This window comes from Pelobates fuscus, chromosome 5 (genome assembly GCF_036172605.1).
Source record: "Pelobates fuscus isolate aPelFus1 chromosome 5, aPelFus1.pri, whole genome shotgun sequence".
NCBI lineage: Eukaryota > Metazoa > Chordata > Amphibia > Anura > Pelobatidae > Pelobates > Pelobates fuscus.
Genome location: NC_086321.1, coordinates 69,874,380 through 69,891,120, shown reverse-complemented (window position 1 = coordinate 69,891,120; position 16,741 = coordinate 69,874,380). Strand labels below are relative to the sequence as shown.

The following is a 16,741-nucleotide window of genomic DNA, read 5'->3' as shown; positions in this document are numbered from 1 at the left end:
TGATACACACAACGTATTCCCTGGAAATTGGTGGGGAGTGACATTTTTTTAAACCCCCATGGTAGGAGATTCTATAAGTATTTAATGATAGGCAACACTGAATTTATATAAATCAATATTAATATGAATTATTTTTAATGAAAATTAAGGAACTAGGATCAGAGTTAGCCATTACTGGTTCAATTTCTAGGGGCTACACTGCAAAAGGAAACTAAGTAGATTAAGTACTCATAGATTGTAATCTCGTTGGCAGGACCTTTTGTTTTACCTCTCAATATATTCCCCTTTTTTTTTTAATTGTAAAATGATGTAGCATTATATTGGTGCAATATAAATCTATATTAACATGTTAGTGTAATATAAATGCTGATAATAATAAAGTTAAAGGACCACTATAGTGCCAGGAAAACATACTCGTTTTCCTGGCACTATAGTGCCCTGAGGGTGCCCCCACTCTCAGGGTCCCCCTACCGCTGGGCTCTAGGGGGAGGAAGAGGTTAAACTAACCTCTTTCTCCAGCACCGGGCGGGGGACTCTCCGCCTCCTCGGCTGAATGCGCATGCGCAGCAGGAGCCGCGCGCGCATTCAGCCAGTCCATAGGAAAGCATTCTCAATGCTTTCCTATGGACGCTGGTGTCTTATCACTGTGAAAATCACAGTGATAAGCGCGGAAGCGCCTCTAGCGGCTGTCAATGAGACAGCCACTAGAGGCTGGATTAACCCATATGTAAACATAGCAGTTGCTCTGAAAATGCTATGTTTATAGAAAAAAGGGTTAAACCTAGCTGGACCAGGCACCCAGACCACTTCATTAAACTGAAGTGGTCTGGGTGCCTATAGTGGTCCTTTAATTTTGTTTTTTAAAATTTTGTTAGAAATCATCATGCAAAAATCTGACTTCTGTAAGGATTTAAAAAGGGAATTAGATGCCCTCATCTGTTATTACGTACTATAACTTTATTTGTATTGTTTGGGTTTCACCTCTACATTAAGCATGGTCTATCAGGTGATCTGCTAAAACAGAACAGTAGTTCTTAATCTGGTCCCCAAGGCACACCAGCAGTATCAAGTCATTTCACAAATCTATTTCTAGAGTAATACTAGCAAAAGTTGGAGTCATTGTGGGCCTTGAGGATGGGGTTGTAAACCGCTACTCTAGAAAATTGCTACGCACCTGAAATTTCCCAACAATACATTATTAGGCTTCTGGGACAATGTTCTCTGGCAAGGAAAATCTGAACAGTTTGGTGGCATCCGTTACGTTCAACAGAAAAACAAACAAAAAACTGACTGAAATGGTAGAAACTCCTTCCGGTCTACAAGTATGGTGGTGGAAGAGCGATGACCTGCTGCTCAAGGACTTGGGTGGGTCATGGACACAACCAAGAATTCTTCAGTACATCAGATGGAGAACAGAGTATAATATCCCTCCACTGATCCACAAGATAACAGAAAAAAAGAACAACCAAACTAATAATGGCCTAGTTAAAGTTTAGGTCTAGACAACTATTGCAGAAAAAGACTATCCCTATAAGGTAAAATTGATGTGTGCTGATGAAATGTTCTTAACCAGTTATACGTTGTTTCTTTTTTGTAAATATTTGTTCATCTTAAAAGAATGCAGCTGCAATGATATATGAGCCATTACGGTTATACATTTGAAACGCCCATTCATTTATCCTAAGGTATAGTCTATCAAGCTGTAGCAAAGCACTTCAAACACATACCGCAAAAACAGTCAAATTAAATACTTATTCTATGAGTCAATGTGCAAGCATGCTACTGGTATCACGTCACTATTATCAATGGGCAGTAGGCGTGGGATCTACTGCAGTGCTAAAAAAAGACTGGAGTGTAATCCAGATATTGTATGACTGCAAATCCCATCAGTTGAAATAAATTGCAGACTAGAAACAGTGAAAGCCAGAAAGCTTTTAAAAACAGACCAGGGGTTTTCATTTAAAGAATATGTTGAAGAATTTTATTTAAAGTAAATCTTAAATCCTCAAATTGCATGTATGATAAAATATAACTTCAGTATGGCAGAAATGTTATAGTGTGGGTAAATTCACCAGCAAATGCACGCTTTTTTGAACTTTAATATTTAAATTATGGTGCAACTACTGGTCTTGTGTTAAAACGATGGTCGTAGAGTGGTGTTGCTTCTATGGGTGAACTAGGGCTATAGAGAAATCTCCTCCTTCAAATTTCTTGCACCTTGCAATATGGAACATGGTGTGAAAGAGAGACAATTATAGGAAACCGTAACTAAAACCAGGCCAATAATAACACCGCTTTCAGTATTCCAGGGTAGACAACTGCACCTTTGAGATGTACCCTCACTCAATAGAAATATTTAATTTTGATTTATATAATCATGAAACTTTAAAGCAAATATTCTCATGCATTTTTTTAAAATAGATAACCTTTTTTTTGGGTGGGGGGGCTCTATTAGTATGTTTCACCATGGATCAATATTAGACTAATTGGTAATCATGGTTGATGAGTCGATGTTAAGGACGTATCTCACAGTTTAACGGTTACATTTTAAAAGGGTATTAAGGTCAGCTCATTTATTAGAGTCCCTGATACGGTTACTGTGAATAAAAATATATGTTGGCAAGAACACTACTACTACATTAATCACTGCTGACTTCAAGAATGTTACCATTAATAATGAGCTAATCACATACAAATACTGTTTTTACAATGAGTTCATGGAACTCACTTAACACTATAGAACACAGACGAATGCTTGGCTTGAGTACAGTAATAATATGAAATGTTTATATAAATTTGGATATTATTATCCATCATACCATTCTATTTTTAAATTGTCTTCCTATGTACAAGACGATGGCATTAATTTAGACAAAGAACGGCTAAATGAATAAGAAAGGAAAAAAATATATAATAAAAAAAAAAAAAATAGGAATTGCTTTAAACTGTATTATTGAAAATATTTAAAACTATTCTGTGTGTATATGTTATTTACTAAACAGTTATAGACAGTTGTCAATCAGCTGACAGCATTTTAAAGCTAATTCTAATGATTAATTAAGAAAATATTTTTAAATTAGGGTTTGATGTTTAGTTTCCTGTGATGACTTTAAGAAACGTTTTTGTTCTTCTCCTTAAAGTTATATAATTACCTTCCATTCTTGTCCTTCAAATTAATGTCTGCTTTGTGATCCAAGAGACACTTCAACACGTCTGTATGCCCATGTAAGATGGATATTAGGAGAGGTGTGTTCCCTTCCTGTAACAAAAACACTGAAGTTAAACAGGATTACAAATAATGCATTCTCATTACAGCTTGTTATTAAGAGTCACTCTCAAATAGAGCTGACTTTTCCTATTGATGAATTCTATACAGACACTCCTCACTTACCAACCGGGTTCTGCTCTTACGACTCGGTCGTAAAACGAATTGGTCAGTAAGTGAGCATGTGCTACAGAGCATGCGCACCAGTGCAGGTCTATGTTCGGGGATATTTCAGCAAACATAGACAAGCACAGCAGAGCAGGGAATCCCTCAAATCTATGTTCGTGGAAATTAGATGGATTCCTGCTCTGGTGCATGTTTGGGGAAATTTACCCGAACATAGACATATGCACCAGAGCAGGGAATCCCTGTAATCTATGTTCGGGGAAAAGTCCCCGAACATAGACCAGCTCTCTAAAGTGGGGAATCCCTTGAATCCCAACGCTAGAGATCTGGTTGTAACTGCGAGTAATCGTAAAACAGGTAGGTTGTAAAGTGAAGACCACCTGAATAATACATTCAATATATGTGAAAAAACAATTAAAAACAAGCTATCAATCTGTCAATCTGAGAGCAGGTTCTGTTATCTCCTGGTTTGTTTAACTCAGCAGAGCTAAACTCAAGGGGTAGACCGTTGCCCAGAGCACCTGCCTTGCAAAGATTTCTTAGTTACATTGGGAAGCTTTGATTGGACAGCCACAGAAAGTTTGGGTTGGTTAGAAGGGGAGGGTTTGCAAAGGCAGCATACATGAAATGACAGGAGTAGCATTTTATAAGTGCAGTGCAACATGCATTCATTAAAGAAAACATCTGAAAAAGCAAGAAAGCAAAGTTTTATCAATTGAGCTTACTTCAATTTTGTATCTATTCATCTCGCTGCCTGATTTTAATCTGCGTTAAAAACATGTTGCCACAGCAGGCAAAACATATTTGTGAAGTAAGAGAAGGGATCTAAAGTGTTCTAACAAACTGCGTTTTTTTTTAAGCATTAGTAAATATATTAGATATCTCTAGACAAAGCTTATATAGGAGATTTTATTATTATTACGGTATTCTTTTTTTTTTAACTGTGCCAGAATATGCATATACTTTCTTTGTTCTCTGGCTCCTGCCAGGAAGCAATGCTGAACTGCCCTCTGTATGGTAAGTGGATGGTGGGACAGAATGCAAAAGCAGGACTGTTTTGAGGCATGATACAGGGTGAAAATGTCCAAATTCCTATTGGAATGGCACTTGCTAGCTATCCATCATATAAAAAATAAAATAAAAAAAAGTAAAAAAAAAATTAAATAAAAAATTAAGGGGTGCATGATCTCAACGCCACAGAGAGTGGTCACATGTATGTTAAGCTCCATATTGATCTCAACAAAAACACTGTTAGAGTACACGCTAGAGTACACATGGCAGATGAAGATATTTCTTCAACGACTCAGTGTCAGCTGGGTACAACAGAGAAGAGTTACTCATTTACAGGCCTCAAATCAAAAGATGCTGCTTCGATTGGATGCAATGGATGATTATCTGAGGCAAAATAATGTCAAAGTGGGGGCATTACCAAAGTAGTAGATGCAAACTAATTGTCGCACTTTATTCACCGCCTACTGGCAAAGGCAGGCAAAAAAATCTGTCCACATTGATGGCCGGTTACGCCTTTAGAAATCGTCAAGAGTGCCAGCTGGAGCTCCCAGGGAGGTCCTGCTTCGCATCATAACATTTACAAATAGATTAGCTGTCCTGGAGGCTCTGAAATCTAAGGTGCCCTTTCACTTTGACTCAATCCCACTTATGTTCCTGCAAGATCTAGGAAGTTCCATTTAGGAGAAGAGTAGATTGTTTTACACCATTATAAAGGCCTTTGGGATGCCAATATTAGCGATCTATGGGAGATAGGCACGTTCTCACTCAACTATAGAAGATGGCAAGACCTACAAACTCACCTCTGTAGGGAACAACTCTTTTCCTTAAGTCGCTGGGTCAGCCCCTGTTGAATACAACACTGGAGCCTTCTAGGACTTCCGATGTGTCAAAGAGTGTTCCCTGTGTCCCACGTACCACTGTTGACACAGGCTAATGGAGTAGCTAATCCAAGTTTATTATTATGTTACCTTCAAACCTCTTATTAGTATTATTTTACTTATATTTAAATAGTGCTTTGCTTATTCAAACTTATGTTTAGCTCGCAGTCTCTTTGAGACAGATGTTATTACTCAGACCTTTAGGCTGTATAGCCCCCTTTATGGGGGACTTCACCAACCACCATGCTCCGGGTTATGAAGCTTTTTTTATTACATTAATTTTAGTCAGTCATTCTTAGGTAAAGGTTAACAGTACACTTTGAAATTTACTCTGAATGGCTAATCTCCATCTGTAAGTTTTTTTCTATCAGCTATTGTTCTAGTCAGAGCCTGCTATTTTATAAATACCCATAAAATCGGCACTGCATATCCTTCATGTTTTTAAGTGATTGTCATGTATACTGTGTTTTCAAAAGTCAAGTCCTTTATATACCTTCTAATGCATTTTTTTTTTTTAAATTCTTTCTTTTTGCGGACATTATGAACATGTATGATTCTAGATTAAAAATCTATGTATTTCTACCTTAGGCTTTGGCAGGTACTTTGTACTTACTTGAACCTGACTCTCATGGGCGCTGCCATCTTCTCCTTTCAGGTCCTCTTCAGCTCTTGGGCTGTGCAACATTGAGGTCCATGGGGGATCTCGAGTGACCGAGGAATCCTCCATAGATAAAGCCAATTCCCTACAAGGCTGCTGGGAATTGACACTTCTAGACAGCAGTAGCTCTGCCCAGTGTCTGGAAGTGTTATGTATAGGAAATATACATAGACAAAGTAGTCCCTACTTAATCCCTGTATATCTCTTGACTAGGCTGGACTTTCAGTGAAATTTCAACACAGTCAATAGGAGTATTTTATAAAGCTTCTATCTTTATGAAATACATTTTTTTCAGGGTGCTGCTTTAAAAGACTGTGTGGTTATATGGTTCTAGGTCACAGTTGTAAGTTCTATAAAGCTATATTTTTTCCCCCCAGGTCTGGCAAAAAAAATCACGCTCTAAAATGGGGTCATAGGACTATAAATCCATGTGGTCCAAATTCCCCATCCTTATGTGAAGTATGAAGAGAGGCCACAAACCAGTAACTTGTCTAGGGCCCTGCGGGATCTTAATTCATCTTTGGTAGTGTTCGGTCAGTTTTGATGAAAAACATTCTAATGATCTAGATCAGATAGTTTGCTGCCCGTTATTCAATCTGGATCTCACTTATCCAGTAACCCAGCATTTCCCATGAACAAGATCATGTAGGCTCCTAGTGGATTCCTATTACAAACTTTGCTCTTAGTGGATCCCTATTACAAACTTTGGTACCCTCTCCTTGTTTCCTCACTGACCACTAGGCGTCTACCTTTATACTCCTGGAATGTATAAATTACTCTGCCAAATGTGTCTTTCATCAGATGGATCTTACAAGCAGACCAGCAGACATACAAGTTCACAAACATTATCTTTTGTCAATGAGATTAAATAAAATATAACTCACATTAAGAGGATCTGACTAGGAGCTAGCTGGGTTACATTAGTATAGCATATAATGCATCACTGCAGGGGACAGGAGTCTGACAGTCTGAAAACATTTGACATCCAGATGATAGTGGAGTATACTTCCTGCTCGGACAAACCTCTAATGAACTATAGTTTATTTACTTGTAAAACTAATTGAACACATGGAGTTGTGTAGACGTTAGGATTGTCATGAGGTTTTGTTTAACACATAGAAATGTATATACTGAGAGTAGATAAATCTAGTTGGCCCAGTACCTGTTTAAAAGCACAGGCAATATACTTTAAATTTTGTTTCCTGGTCATGCTATATTGTGTCTATACCAATGTAATGTAAATGGTGATATAACCAAATTAAACAAACGCTACTTATATTGACTATAATTACGTATATGATGAAGGATCCCCCCTCCCCCCCCCGTTTAATAAAAAATAAAATAAAGAAAATCACTGGTCACAAATACATAACGGCACTTAAACATACCATAAATATGTGTTTTATTTACTTGGTTAAAGTCACCCTGTCACTTTCCGTCAAAAACTGTCAATTCAGGATGGTTTATTAAGTATTTTGGTAGTTATATTTTACCGATACCCTCCTTTATTAGTGCTGTCATGTTTCTTCGGTTCCAGGCCGCTTCACAAGTGACAGCTGATATTAGGATGTGGCAGTGGAAATTCACATAGGACCTTCTCTTTGGCAAACATTGCAAAGTAGCCCATACTATGTCTCATGTATATATTGCGATTACATTTAGAATTTTTGGGGGACTTTGGGACTGTCAAAATATTTTCATCTAGCCTATTTATGAACTCAGCATCTTCGCTTGAGAGTGTTCTAAGGTCAACCAAAAAAATGTGCAAAATAAGGTCAAAGCACTTCATGAGTGTAATGCTAACTCTCTTATTGGAATAGATCCATTTACTAACTAGGGAATGTGGAGTCTGCCTTGATATGCACATTCTTTTCCTGAATAGTTTGTTTGTGACAGGAGAAGCCATGTGCAGTTCTACCTCTGTGACTATGGAATTTATCATAAGTGGGAGATCTCTTTCCAAACAATGTAACTTTGTTCTCTCTCATGCCAGGGTTATTGAGTGAAAGCACAAACATTTCTTCCGTGTGTGCATTTTTACGCACACATAATTTGAAGTTATTTTTCGCAAAAGCCCTTTTTGGACCCAATAAATTAACTCATTAGGTCATACATACAGAATAATTATGGTTAATGAACACAATGTGGAGCGATTAACACTTATATCCTGTGTTTCTTTATGGTGATTTTGCCTTATTTAGCACCTTTATCCAGAAATACTATTTGTCTACATCACAAATGAACACCTAGTGGAAAACAAAATCCTACATACTCTGTAGTCCAGCTTCAAAACTAAAAACATGTCAACAAAACGGTGAAGGTAAAAGTATATGACAACATTGACAACCAAAGGATTCCATGCAAGGACACAATGAATTGGTATTTCAAAGGTGGAAGTAGGAACTTCCATTTCAGAGAGATCTACGAACAGCAGCTAGACTGCAGGTGCCTGAAGTACCAAGGCAGTAGATTACAAATGGAGGTTGGGGGTCTGCCTACCCTGAAGGACAGGTGGGAGAGGACAAACTGAGATGGTGGGGAAGGGGGAGCACCCCTATTCCTCCACGTCAATCTTTGCGATGTTAACAGCAGCAACTTCAGCAGATAATTTTAATGTTCCCCTGCCCAGTCTGTCAGGGTTAGACTCCAAGCAGCAGTGAGTGAGCTAGTATGGAATGCAAATCATATCCTGCTCTCTCCATTTATCTTTCTGCTTTCAAATCTGGAGGAGTCCTGACAGTGTGAGCAGAAGAACATGATGGTCCTAAGCCAAAGTTCTGCTTTCCAAGCTGTGAACTGGAATCATGTGTGTGGGGAAAGCACAAGAGTGAGGGGAGAGGGTAGACACAATATGGGGTGAGGGGCAAAAGAGAGACACCCACAAGAGGTATAGAAAGACACATAAGAGGGTAAAGAGGAAAAAACAAAAGAGGATGAATGGGGTTTAAGAGACACACAATAGAGTAATGAGCTTAAGGAAAGACACAAAACACAGTGATGGGGTAATGGAAAAAAAACCCACAAAGATGTGAGCGGTTACGTAATGACACAATATGGGGTGAAGGGGTGCAGAGACACCAAATATGGTGTAGCGATTGTTACTTCATTGCGTGCCAACAGGCAATTCCTCCTTGGTTTCAAATACCCGAGGTACGCCTCTGGACCCAGGTGAGTGTCAAACTATTTGACTCTTAACAGCGGTATTGCGTATTGCACCAGTGCACTTTAGTAGTTTTGGTGGTTAGAGTACTCACTAAGGATCACAGAAAACAAGCAGCCAACATAACAAAAGCGCTCCATGTCACAATTAAATAGGTAAAAGCATAACATTTACCTTTAGGGCCAAAGCCCCTAGAATTTTGCCACCTAGCAACGACCCAATAAACACAGAACAAAACATACAGAGAATCCTATGTCCATGAGTTATAAAGCAGATTTGCAGAACCTAAAGACCTCAAAGTACTCACAATATCATTGGTAATGGCTATGTCAAGAGAATGCTCTGAGTATACAAGATAGCATTTTTGTTTCTATCCCTACAGGACAGAAGACAGCGGGCTTAATTACAAAGGTACACATTTATGGCCACATCTGAGGTGAACCCAAGAAAAGACACTGGCTCAAAACTAAACAAAGCTCATCCTTCAAACTTCTCATCGTGGTACACAGTGCACTCAAGTGGCGTGCACAACAATATCTATAGAATACGTATTTAATGCCCCCTCTCATCCTCAAGAGGGGAACGTTTCTGGACAAAGCAAGTCAGAGAGGCCAAAAGAAGTCAGACCTCACTGGTGCAACATGCACAGATCAGGAACATTCTAGTCAGAAACATCTTGTAGGCTCATTTGAGCATGGCTGATAGATTGAGAGATCGATCGATAGATAAATAAAAAAAAAATGAAAAGTTAAAAAAACAAACATGAGGTTTAGGTAGTTTAAAAAAATGCTTTATGAACGGTGTACAGGAAATCTCTGATAACACTGACATTGAATAGAACAGAACTTCATATGCCATCATGTATCTTACCAGTTTGGTTTGCATGTTTAAAAATGTATTTATTTATTGTTTTAAATCGATGTATATTTTAAAAAGATAATTCAATGAATTACTGTTCGAGTAAAAAAAAATAAAAATCCAATACTGTATAAAATCTATAACTGGGAAAGAATCCATCCATATAAATAGTTTTAGCCAATTTATCTTCATCAGAACATTGATTTTAAAATGATTTATTAGACTTTTGTGTCACAGTGACACTCTCCCACAATGATTTCGACTGCGGCAGTGAGATTCCAGCAGTGACCGACAAGTTTAACTTAATATAGATTTTTTTATTCTTTTATGAATAATTTATTCTTTAAAAGGACTGGCGTCCCATAGTGGTTACAACATAATTATAAACGTGTAATACAGATTTATTAGAAGTGGAGGGATGAGAGTACACATATCTTATTCTACCAATGTATTAATGTATCCTTAAAGCACCAGCAATTTGCACGGCTCTCTATACAGTATTTAAAGTGTATTAGTAACCTAGTCTAAATACTCCCATCCAGTCTCTGACAGGGATGGAGCATTGGGAACGATCTGCACTCTACCTGAGGTGCAGACCTGAACAGAGCAGCACAGGGATAGGCAGAGGGATCTTTAGATCTTCCCACCAGCCCATGCAACTGCAGTGTGCATCAGCAAAGCCAGTGCTTTAATGCTGTCTGGGAACACGTAAGGATAAAATTTACAAACTAAATTTGTTTGCATGAAAACATTTCTTTTGCAATATTAAATATAATGTATACACAATTCCTGTAGTGGAAGGGTTAAAGGAAAACTTAAAGGAGGGCGGAGAAGCTATGATCTGTGATTTGTGCTTAAGTGCTGCTTAAAGAATTATTTTTGAAGTTGTTTTGTGCTCTTCAAGTCCCTCTTTTGTACTATCTAATCATATTGTGACTGCAGGCTGCATGCTTTCTACTAAAAACTCGAAACTGAACTTAGCTCAGGGCATTCATTCTTCAGAGATTCTATCCATTGTTCAGCAAGCCAGCAAATGACTCACAATGTTTCTCTGAACCTATGATGCGCAGTTTGGTCATACAAGATATGAATAGGTTTTCTTGGAAGAGTTAAAGTGACATGATGACATGATCTCATCCACGGAATTTTTTTTTTTTTTATACTTATGGTTGCTCAACTTGGTCAGATCAGGAAATAAGAACATCAAAATTAAACACACTGTGCAATAAGTTTACTCATTTAAACTCTTTTTCAGAAGGTATGTAGCGAGGATGTCTGAGTCTCAGCCAGGGGAGGTGTTCCTAGAGTTGCATTAACATAGTTATTTTTGCACCTTAAGCATACAGTAATGAGAAAATGTTAAAGTAACACTATACTTGTGGCAAAACTAGCCACCTATTCATATGCAAGACTGAGTTGGTTCGACAATTTGGGGTTCCTGAACAGACTAAAGGCATATTGTTCGTCAGTCAAACCAACTACCGAACAGTGATACCACCCAGGGAAGTCATGTGCCTCCAATTGACGGGGTTCACACTTAGAAATGGCAAGATCCTAAGTAGTCGCATGGGTGGCCGTCGTTCGTATGACCGAACACGTGGCGGCGGCCATTTTTGCTCACGAACAGACAGTGGTGTTTGGTCGTCAAGTGCATGGAACTATAATCGGACACTCGACGGCGCGAACACCGCTGAGCTTTCATGCTTTTGTATGTTCGTTCCCCTTCACGTATCCAGAGCGGCATTCGTATAAAAGACACTACCGAACACAGGGCACATGACCTCCCAGTTACACAAACAGTTCCATTTGTTATTTTAAGGCTGAATACTCTAGAAAGAAGACCGGTCTAAACATAAAATCACCTGGAACTATTTTGGGGATAAACCACGTGGTTGACTGGTCTAAACTTCACTTGAATGGCGTTTGTATTCTACCGAACAGATCTGAGCGATATTTCGACAAAGTGGGCGCTCAGATCCCTGCTATTCAGTTAAGTATCTTTCGTGGAGTTCTGACTAATATAACTATTATGTTATGATTGTTTGAAATATTGTATATTTTCTGTAGTTGGGAGATAATGTAATTAATGAGTTGTCTTTAATCAATTATCTCCCGTGTACAGAGAAGGAGCCTGGGAAAGGTTACTTTGTCTCCTGTACCCAACAAGGTAACCAGGGGAAAACCCCTGGAATGTAATTAACAAAACCCCTTGTATGGGGAGTTGCATAAAAGCCAGCTGTGGCTCAATAAAATAGAGTTGACTCCCAAAACTGTGTATCGTCCGTTTATTGGGGAATTGGGATTGTACTGCTGAACTGCATTTCTCTTTGATGTTTTACAAGTCTACCAGCAGAGATATTGATTTTAATATTGCAGCTCCGATACAAGTCCCACTCCCTAGCTCTAAATAGGTTCCTCCCCAAAGGGAAAAAAAACCCAAACAAACAAAAAAAAAAAACTTATTCCAGCACCAAGGTTACCTGCATAGAGCATGCAAAGAGAATGTCGGGTGCACATTTAATTTCCCATAAGAAAGCACCCAGTTAATGCTTTCCTACGGGGCTTCCGCTTTTACTCTGTCTGTGCCCTCTAGTGGCTGTCGGTTTTACATTTGGTCTGCATTCAAAACACTTCATTGAGTGTTCCTTTAAATGACTAAGAACAATTTACCCAACTAAAGTATAATTGAGAAAAAAAACAATGTATCTTGTTTACACAGATTGATTTCTAAACAAATTTATTGTAGTTTAAAGACACATTACTGTGATTCTTATGGCTTTGGAGCTCTGTTATACACCTGGAAAAGAGTTTCATTAGGATAGAAAAGAGGGACAGAGGAATTTTGGTCTGAAATTGGGGCCATAACTCCCCCCCCCCCCCCTCCTCCAGCATACTGAGAAGTGGGATGCAGAGGAGAGGGGCATAACAGGGGTGGGCCAATGATGTGATGGCCTCACTTGTCTAAATGGGGCAGATGCACTTAAATTATTGGCACGTCAGCCCCGGCATATATGCATATCATGTAAGGACAGCCCACTGAGGGCAGATAATGCAGGGGGTACTGTTTCAGTGCTCTCTGCAGGGTCTTAGTGCTCTGAACATTGCGCAATTAATGATTTTAACACCAAAACCATTTTATAGGAACAAATTAATAAAAAATAATATTTTTGCCATTTAGTAAATAGTAAATAAAGGAAATTAAAAAAAAAAAAATTAAATAGTTTGCAAATGCTGCAGTCCTGGTGTCTGCAGTTGTTGCAAGCCCTCTCCTTCTTCCCGGTGCCAGCAGACTAAGAAGGGGAAAATCACATTAATAAGTATTAGCAGGCTCACTCTACCCTAGTGAACCCGCTGCTTCCGTTAGCTCTTTGGAACAGTAGTGGAAGAAAACCTGCTCCGTTATCAGACTTACATCTGGGGGCTGCAAAACCTTCCCGAGCTGTCAAACTGCACTTTTATAAATTGAAGAATAAAAACTGACTGACTCAAGACCAAAAAAAAAAAAAAAAGCATTTTTATGGGTTTGGAGTGTTCCTATATTCTAAAACGGTTTTGATCTTAGAGTGTCCCTTAAATTGTAACAATTTATAAAGAAAATAATACACAAGAATTAATTTATAGGACATATAAAAACATTTTAAATGCAGCTAATAACACGTTTGCAGTAAATGCGATTATCCTTTGAATAAAACCTTCCCATAGTACTGTCCCTTTAAACCATTATTACAGCGGTATTAGTACAAGAGGTTTCCAAATTACAATGTGCTCATTTTACACATGACATAGTTAGGTCCTATCTGATATGGAAAAACTACGGTAAATATAATCACAGCTAAAATGTGTGAGACGAGATATAAATTCAAACGGTGACAGAATTTAAACCATACTTACCAAATATTAAACAAATATACCAAACGTTTAATTCCTTATTTTAGTCAAACATCACACTTCAGGCTCTGTGCCAAAAAACTGATGGACAGATGGATTCTCCTAATCTATACATTTACAATCAATTCTGCTAGTTCAATGTTATGTTATATGGATTTTAATTTATGATTTGTACACTTTAAGATACATTAAAAGACTAAACAACCACGATGATATCTCGAGAACACAATGATTTTCATATTGAAATAAATAATTGTGGAAAAAAGTCTGAAGAAATTACCACGGTGTTGTGATTTAATTAATCAGGGTTCCATCTAAGCAGTGTTTTTAAACATTTCAGCACTGATAAACATTGTATTTAGCATGAGAACACACGGTTGTTATATGAACAGCAATCATTTGGTTCTCATAAAAGTTCATGTTCGTGTCACACTACTTACACATTATGCTTACAGGGAACACTTTTGGGAACTCTTGAGCAGTACAGCGCTACGGAATTGGGTGGCGCTTTAATAAAATAATAATCACAAAGGTTTGTACTGTATGAATTAGGATATAGTTTTAATAAGAGCAACTGCACATTGATGTGGCTTTAACCCCTTAAGGACACATGACATGTGTGACATGGCATGATTCCCTTTTATGCCAGAAGTTTGGTCCTTAAGGGGTTAAAGTATTCTCACCAAAGTCTTCAGTGCATTTGTTAAATCTTAATACAAAAGAGGATGAAGATTTTTTTTTATATGACAAATAATTCAGTGATAATGGAAAGTAGGCCATAAGATTTCCGGATTTCCGGGTAAATCAACGGCTAATCTTCAGTGCACAAGCTTTTCAGCTTAAACATTTCTTTCTGATATTCAGAACTGGTTTCTAGAACCATTATGAAATACCTACCCAGTTAATCCCTTTGTTTATGTGCTTCTATGCGTTAACCATTAAGCAGTAAACAATTGTAACATAAAACCACTCAGAAGGTAAAATAATCAATGACATACGAAACCAAACGTTTTTACATAATTTGTCACACATCTGCACCGGATTTCCTCATTTAAAATACTGATTCATTCTCTACCATTTAGGAGTTAAAACACTTTTTTTTTTATACAGCCCCAGTCACATCTCCCTGCATGTGACTTGCACGGCCTTCCTAAACACTTCTTTCAAAGGAACCAAAATATTCTAGGTACCTTTACTGCACAGTCTGTTCAAATTAGAATTTCTTATCCTCTGCTCTGTTAATAGCCTTCTAGAGCCAGCAGGAGACGCCTGTGTCTGATTAAAGTTAAATTTACAGAGCAGGAGATAAAAACTTCTAATACAAGTCAACCTCTGATTGAAAATAAACCTTTTCACATACAGGCTGTGTCAAGATGTGGCTAGAGCTGCATAAACAGAAACAGAAGTGATTTAACTCCTAAATCGCAGATAATAGAGCGGTGAGACTGCAGGGGCATGATTTATACACAAAAAATGCTTCCTTAAGTTAAAGTTGTTTTCGTAAATTCACTACGAATTTTCGCTTTAGCGTACAAATGCCAAATGCAGTTTTGCCCTACATTTATGTTAATCTTTGGATCTCATGTTACAAGTACATGTTAAGCTATATTTAAATATAACCAGTACTATTATAAAAAACAATTTTCTTTAATTACTATACATTTTGTAAAACCAAACATATTCAGGCTTACAATACTACAGTAAACCCTTTTTGAAAAAGCCATAATGGCTTTTCTTACCATATCTTTGACGTTAAGGGGAGATTTATGCTCAGACAGGAGTTGAACAGCAGGCAGGGAGCCATTTGCAGCTGAAAAACAAACCTCAGTGCAATTAGCTACACAATAACGGTTACATTTAATTATCCCAAACTTTTACTATTCATTCCACTAACATTAGTAAACCTATGAGCCACCACAAGAGTTTTATTTATCACGTTCCATTTAATTATTCCACTAATTTCTGCTAATGGGTCTATTATTCCAATCCTTAGATACACTGGGCATCTGTTCAGATCAATCCGTAAAATAAATGTTAAAAATGCGTACCTTGGATTTACATCAGGCAAACAATTAGCTCCTGATTCACAGACCCAGCAAGAAGAAGATTTGTGGAATATACATGCAGGAAATAATATAAATAACTTAAATAAATAACACAAAGGCCTAATTAATTGCATTCTAACCTGCAAATACGTTATTCCATAATTACACGTACTAATAATTTACATTTATTTCTGCATCGTGCATACGTATATTGTAACCTGTACATACATTCAATGATTTACCATGACCCTTGTACTGTTGCTTAGCATTAAGTGTAGTAATTGATTATATGATAAGCCATAGAGGAAGGGCATGATCTCTGATTCGGAGGACATGCGGTAGCACTCCAATGGAAACTGATGGCAAGTTAAAAAATTAACATCTTTTTTTTATGTAGGAATTTTTAAACCATGCCCTCTGGCTGCATTGCCAAAAACCTGTTATTTTCACAAGGAGGGATGAACTTTAAATTTACACTAGGTCATATGGTACAGACATCTGATGTAAATAAATGAAGCTTATCTTAAAATATATTGATAGTAATTTGACGATGATAAACTTGCTTTGAGATAGATAAGGACTAAAACACCAAAATTAGACCTACATCTTCTATAACTCTAATCCGCTCACAGCCTGCATGGTATAGGGCAGAGCTGGACTAAATGTGGACACCTAGTTGTTGCAGAACTACAACTACCTTGATACCTTGTCACCCTAAATCCTGACACAGTATAATGAAAAGTTGCAGGGTCTACATTTAGACCAGCCCTTGATTAGACCAATGGTAACAATTCAGTTGTTTAAACATCATTGGAAATGTAGTAGGAGAAAGGTAATGCCAAAAGTATTTCT

General features: G+C 37.7%; 1 protein-coding gene across 4 annotated transcripts in view; it reads right to left on the bottom strand.

Moving 5' to 3' along the window:
* Nucleotides 1-16,741, bottom strand: part of RAI14 (retinoic acid induced 14) — a 159,275-nt gene that overhangs the window by 23,689 nt on the left and 118,845 nt on the right. For all 4 annotated transcript variants that reach the window (XM_063453966.1, XM_063453967.1, XM_063453968.1 and 1 more), the window contains exons 7-8: nt 15,584-15,654; nt 3,153-3,259 (exon numbers count right to left, since the gene is read on the bottom strand). In XM_063453966.1, coding sequence (XP_063310036.1) covers nt 3,153-3,259; nt 15,584-15,654 — 178 coding nt within the window. The remainder of the gene's footprint in view (nt 1-3,152; nt 3,260-15,583; nt 15,655-16,741) is intronic.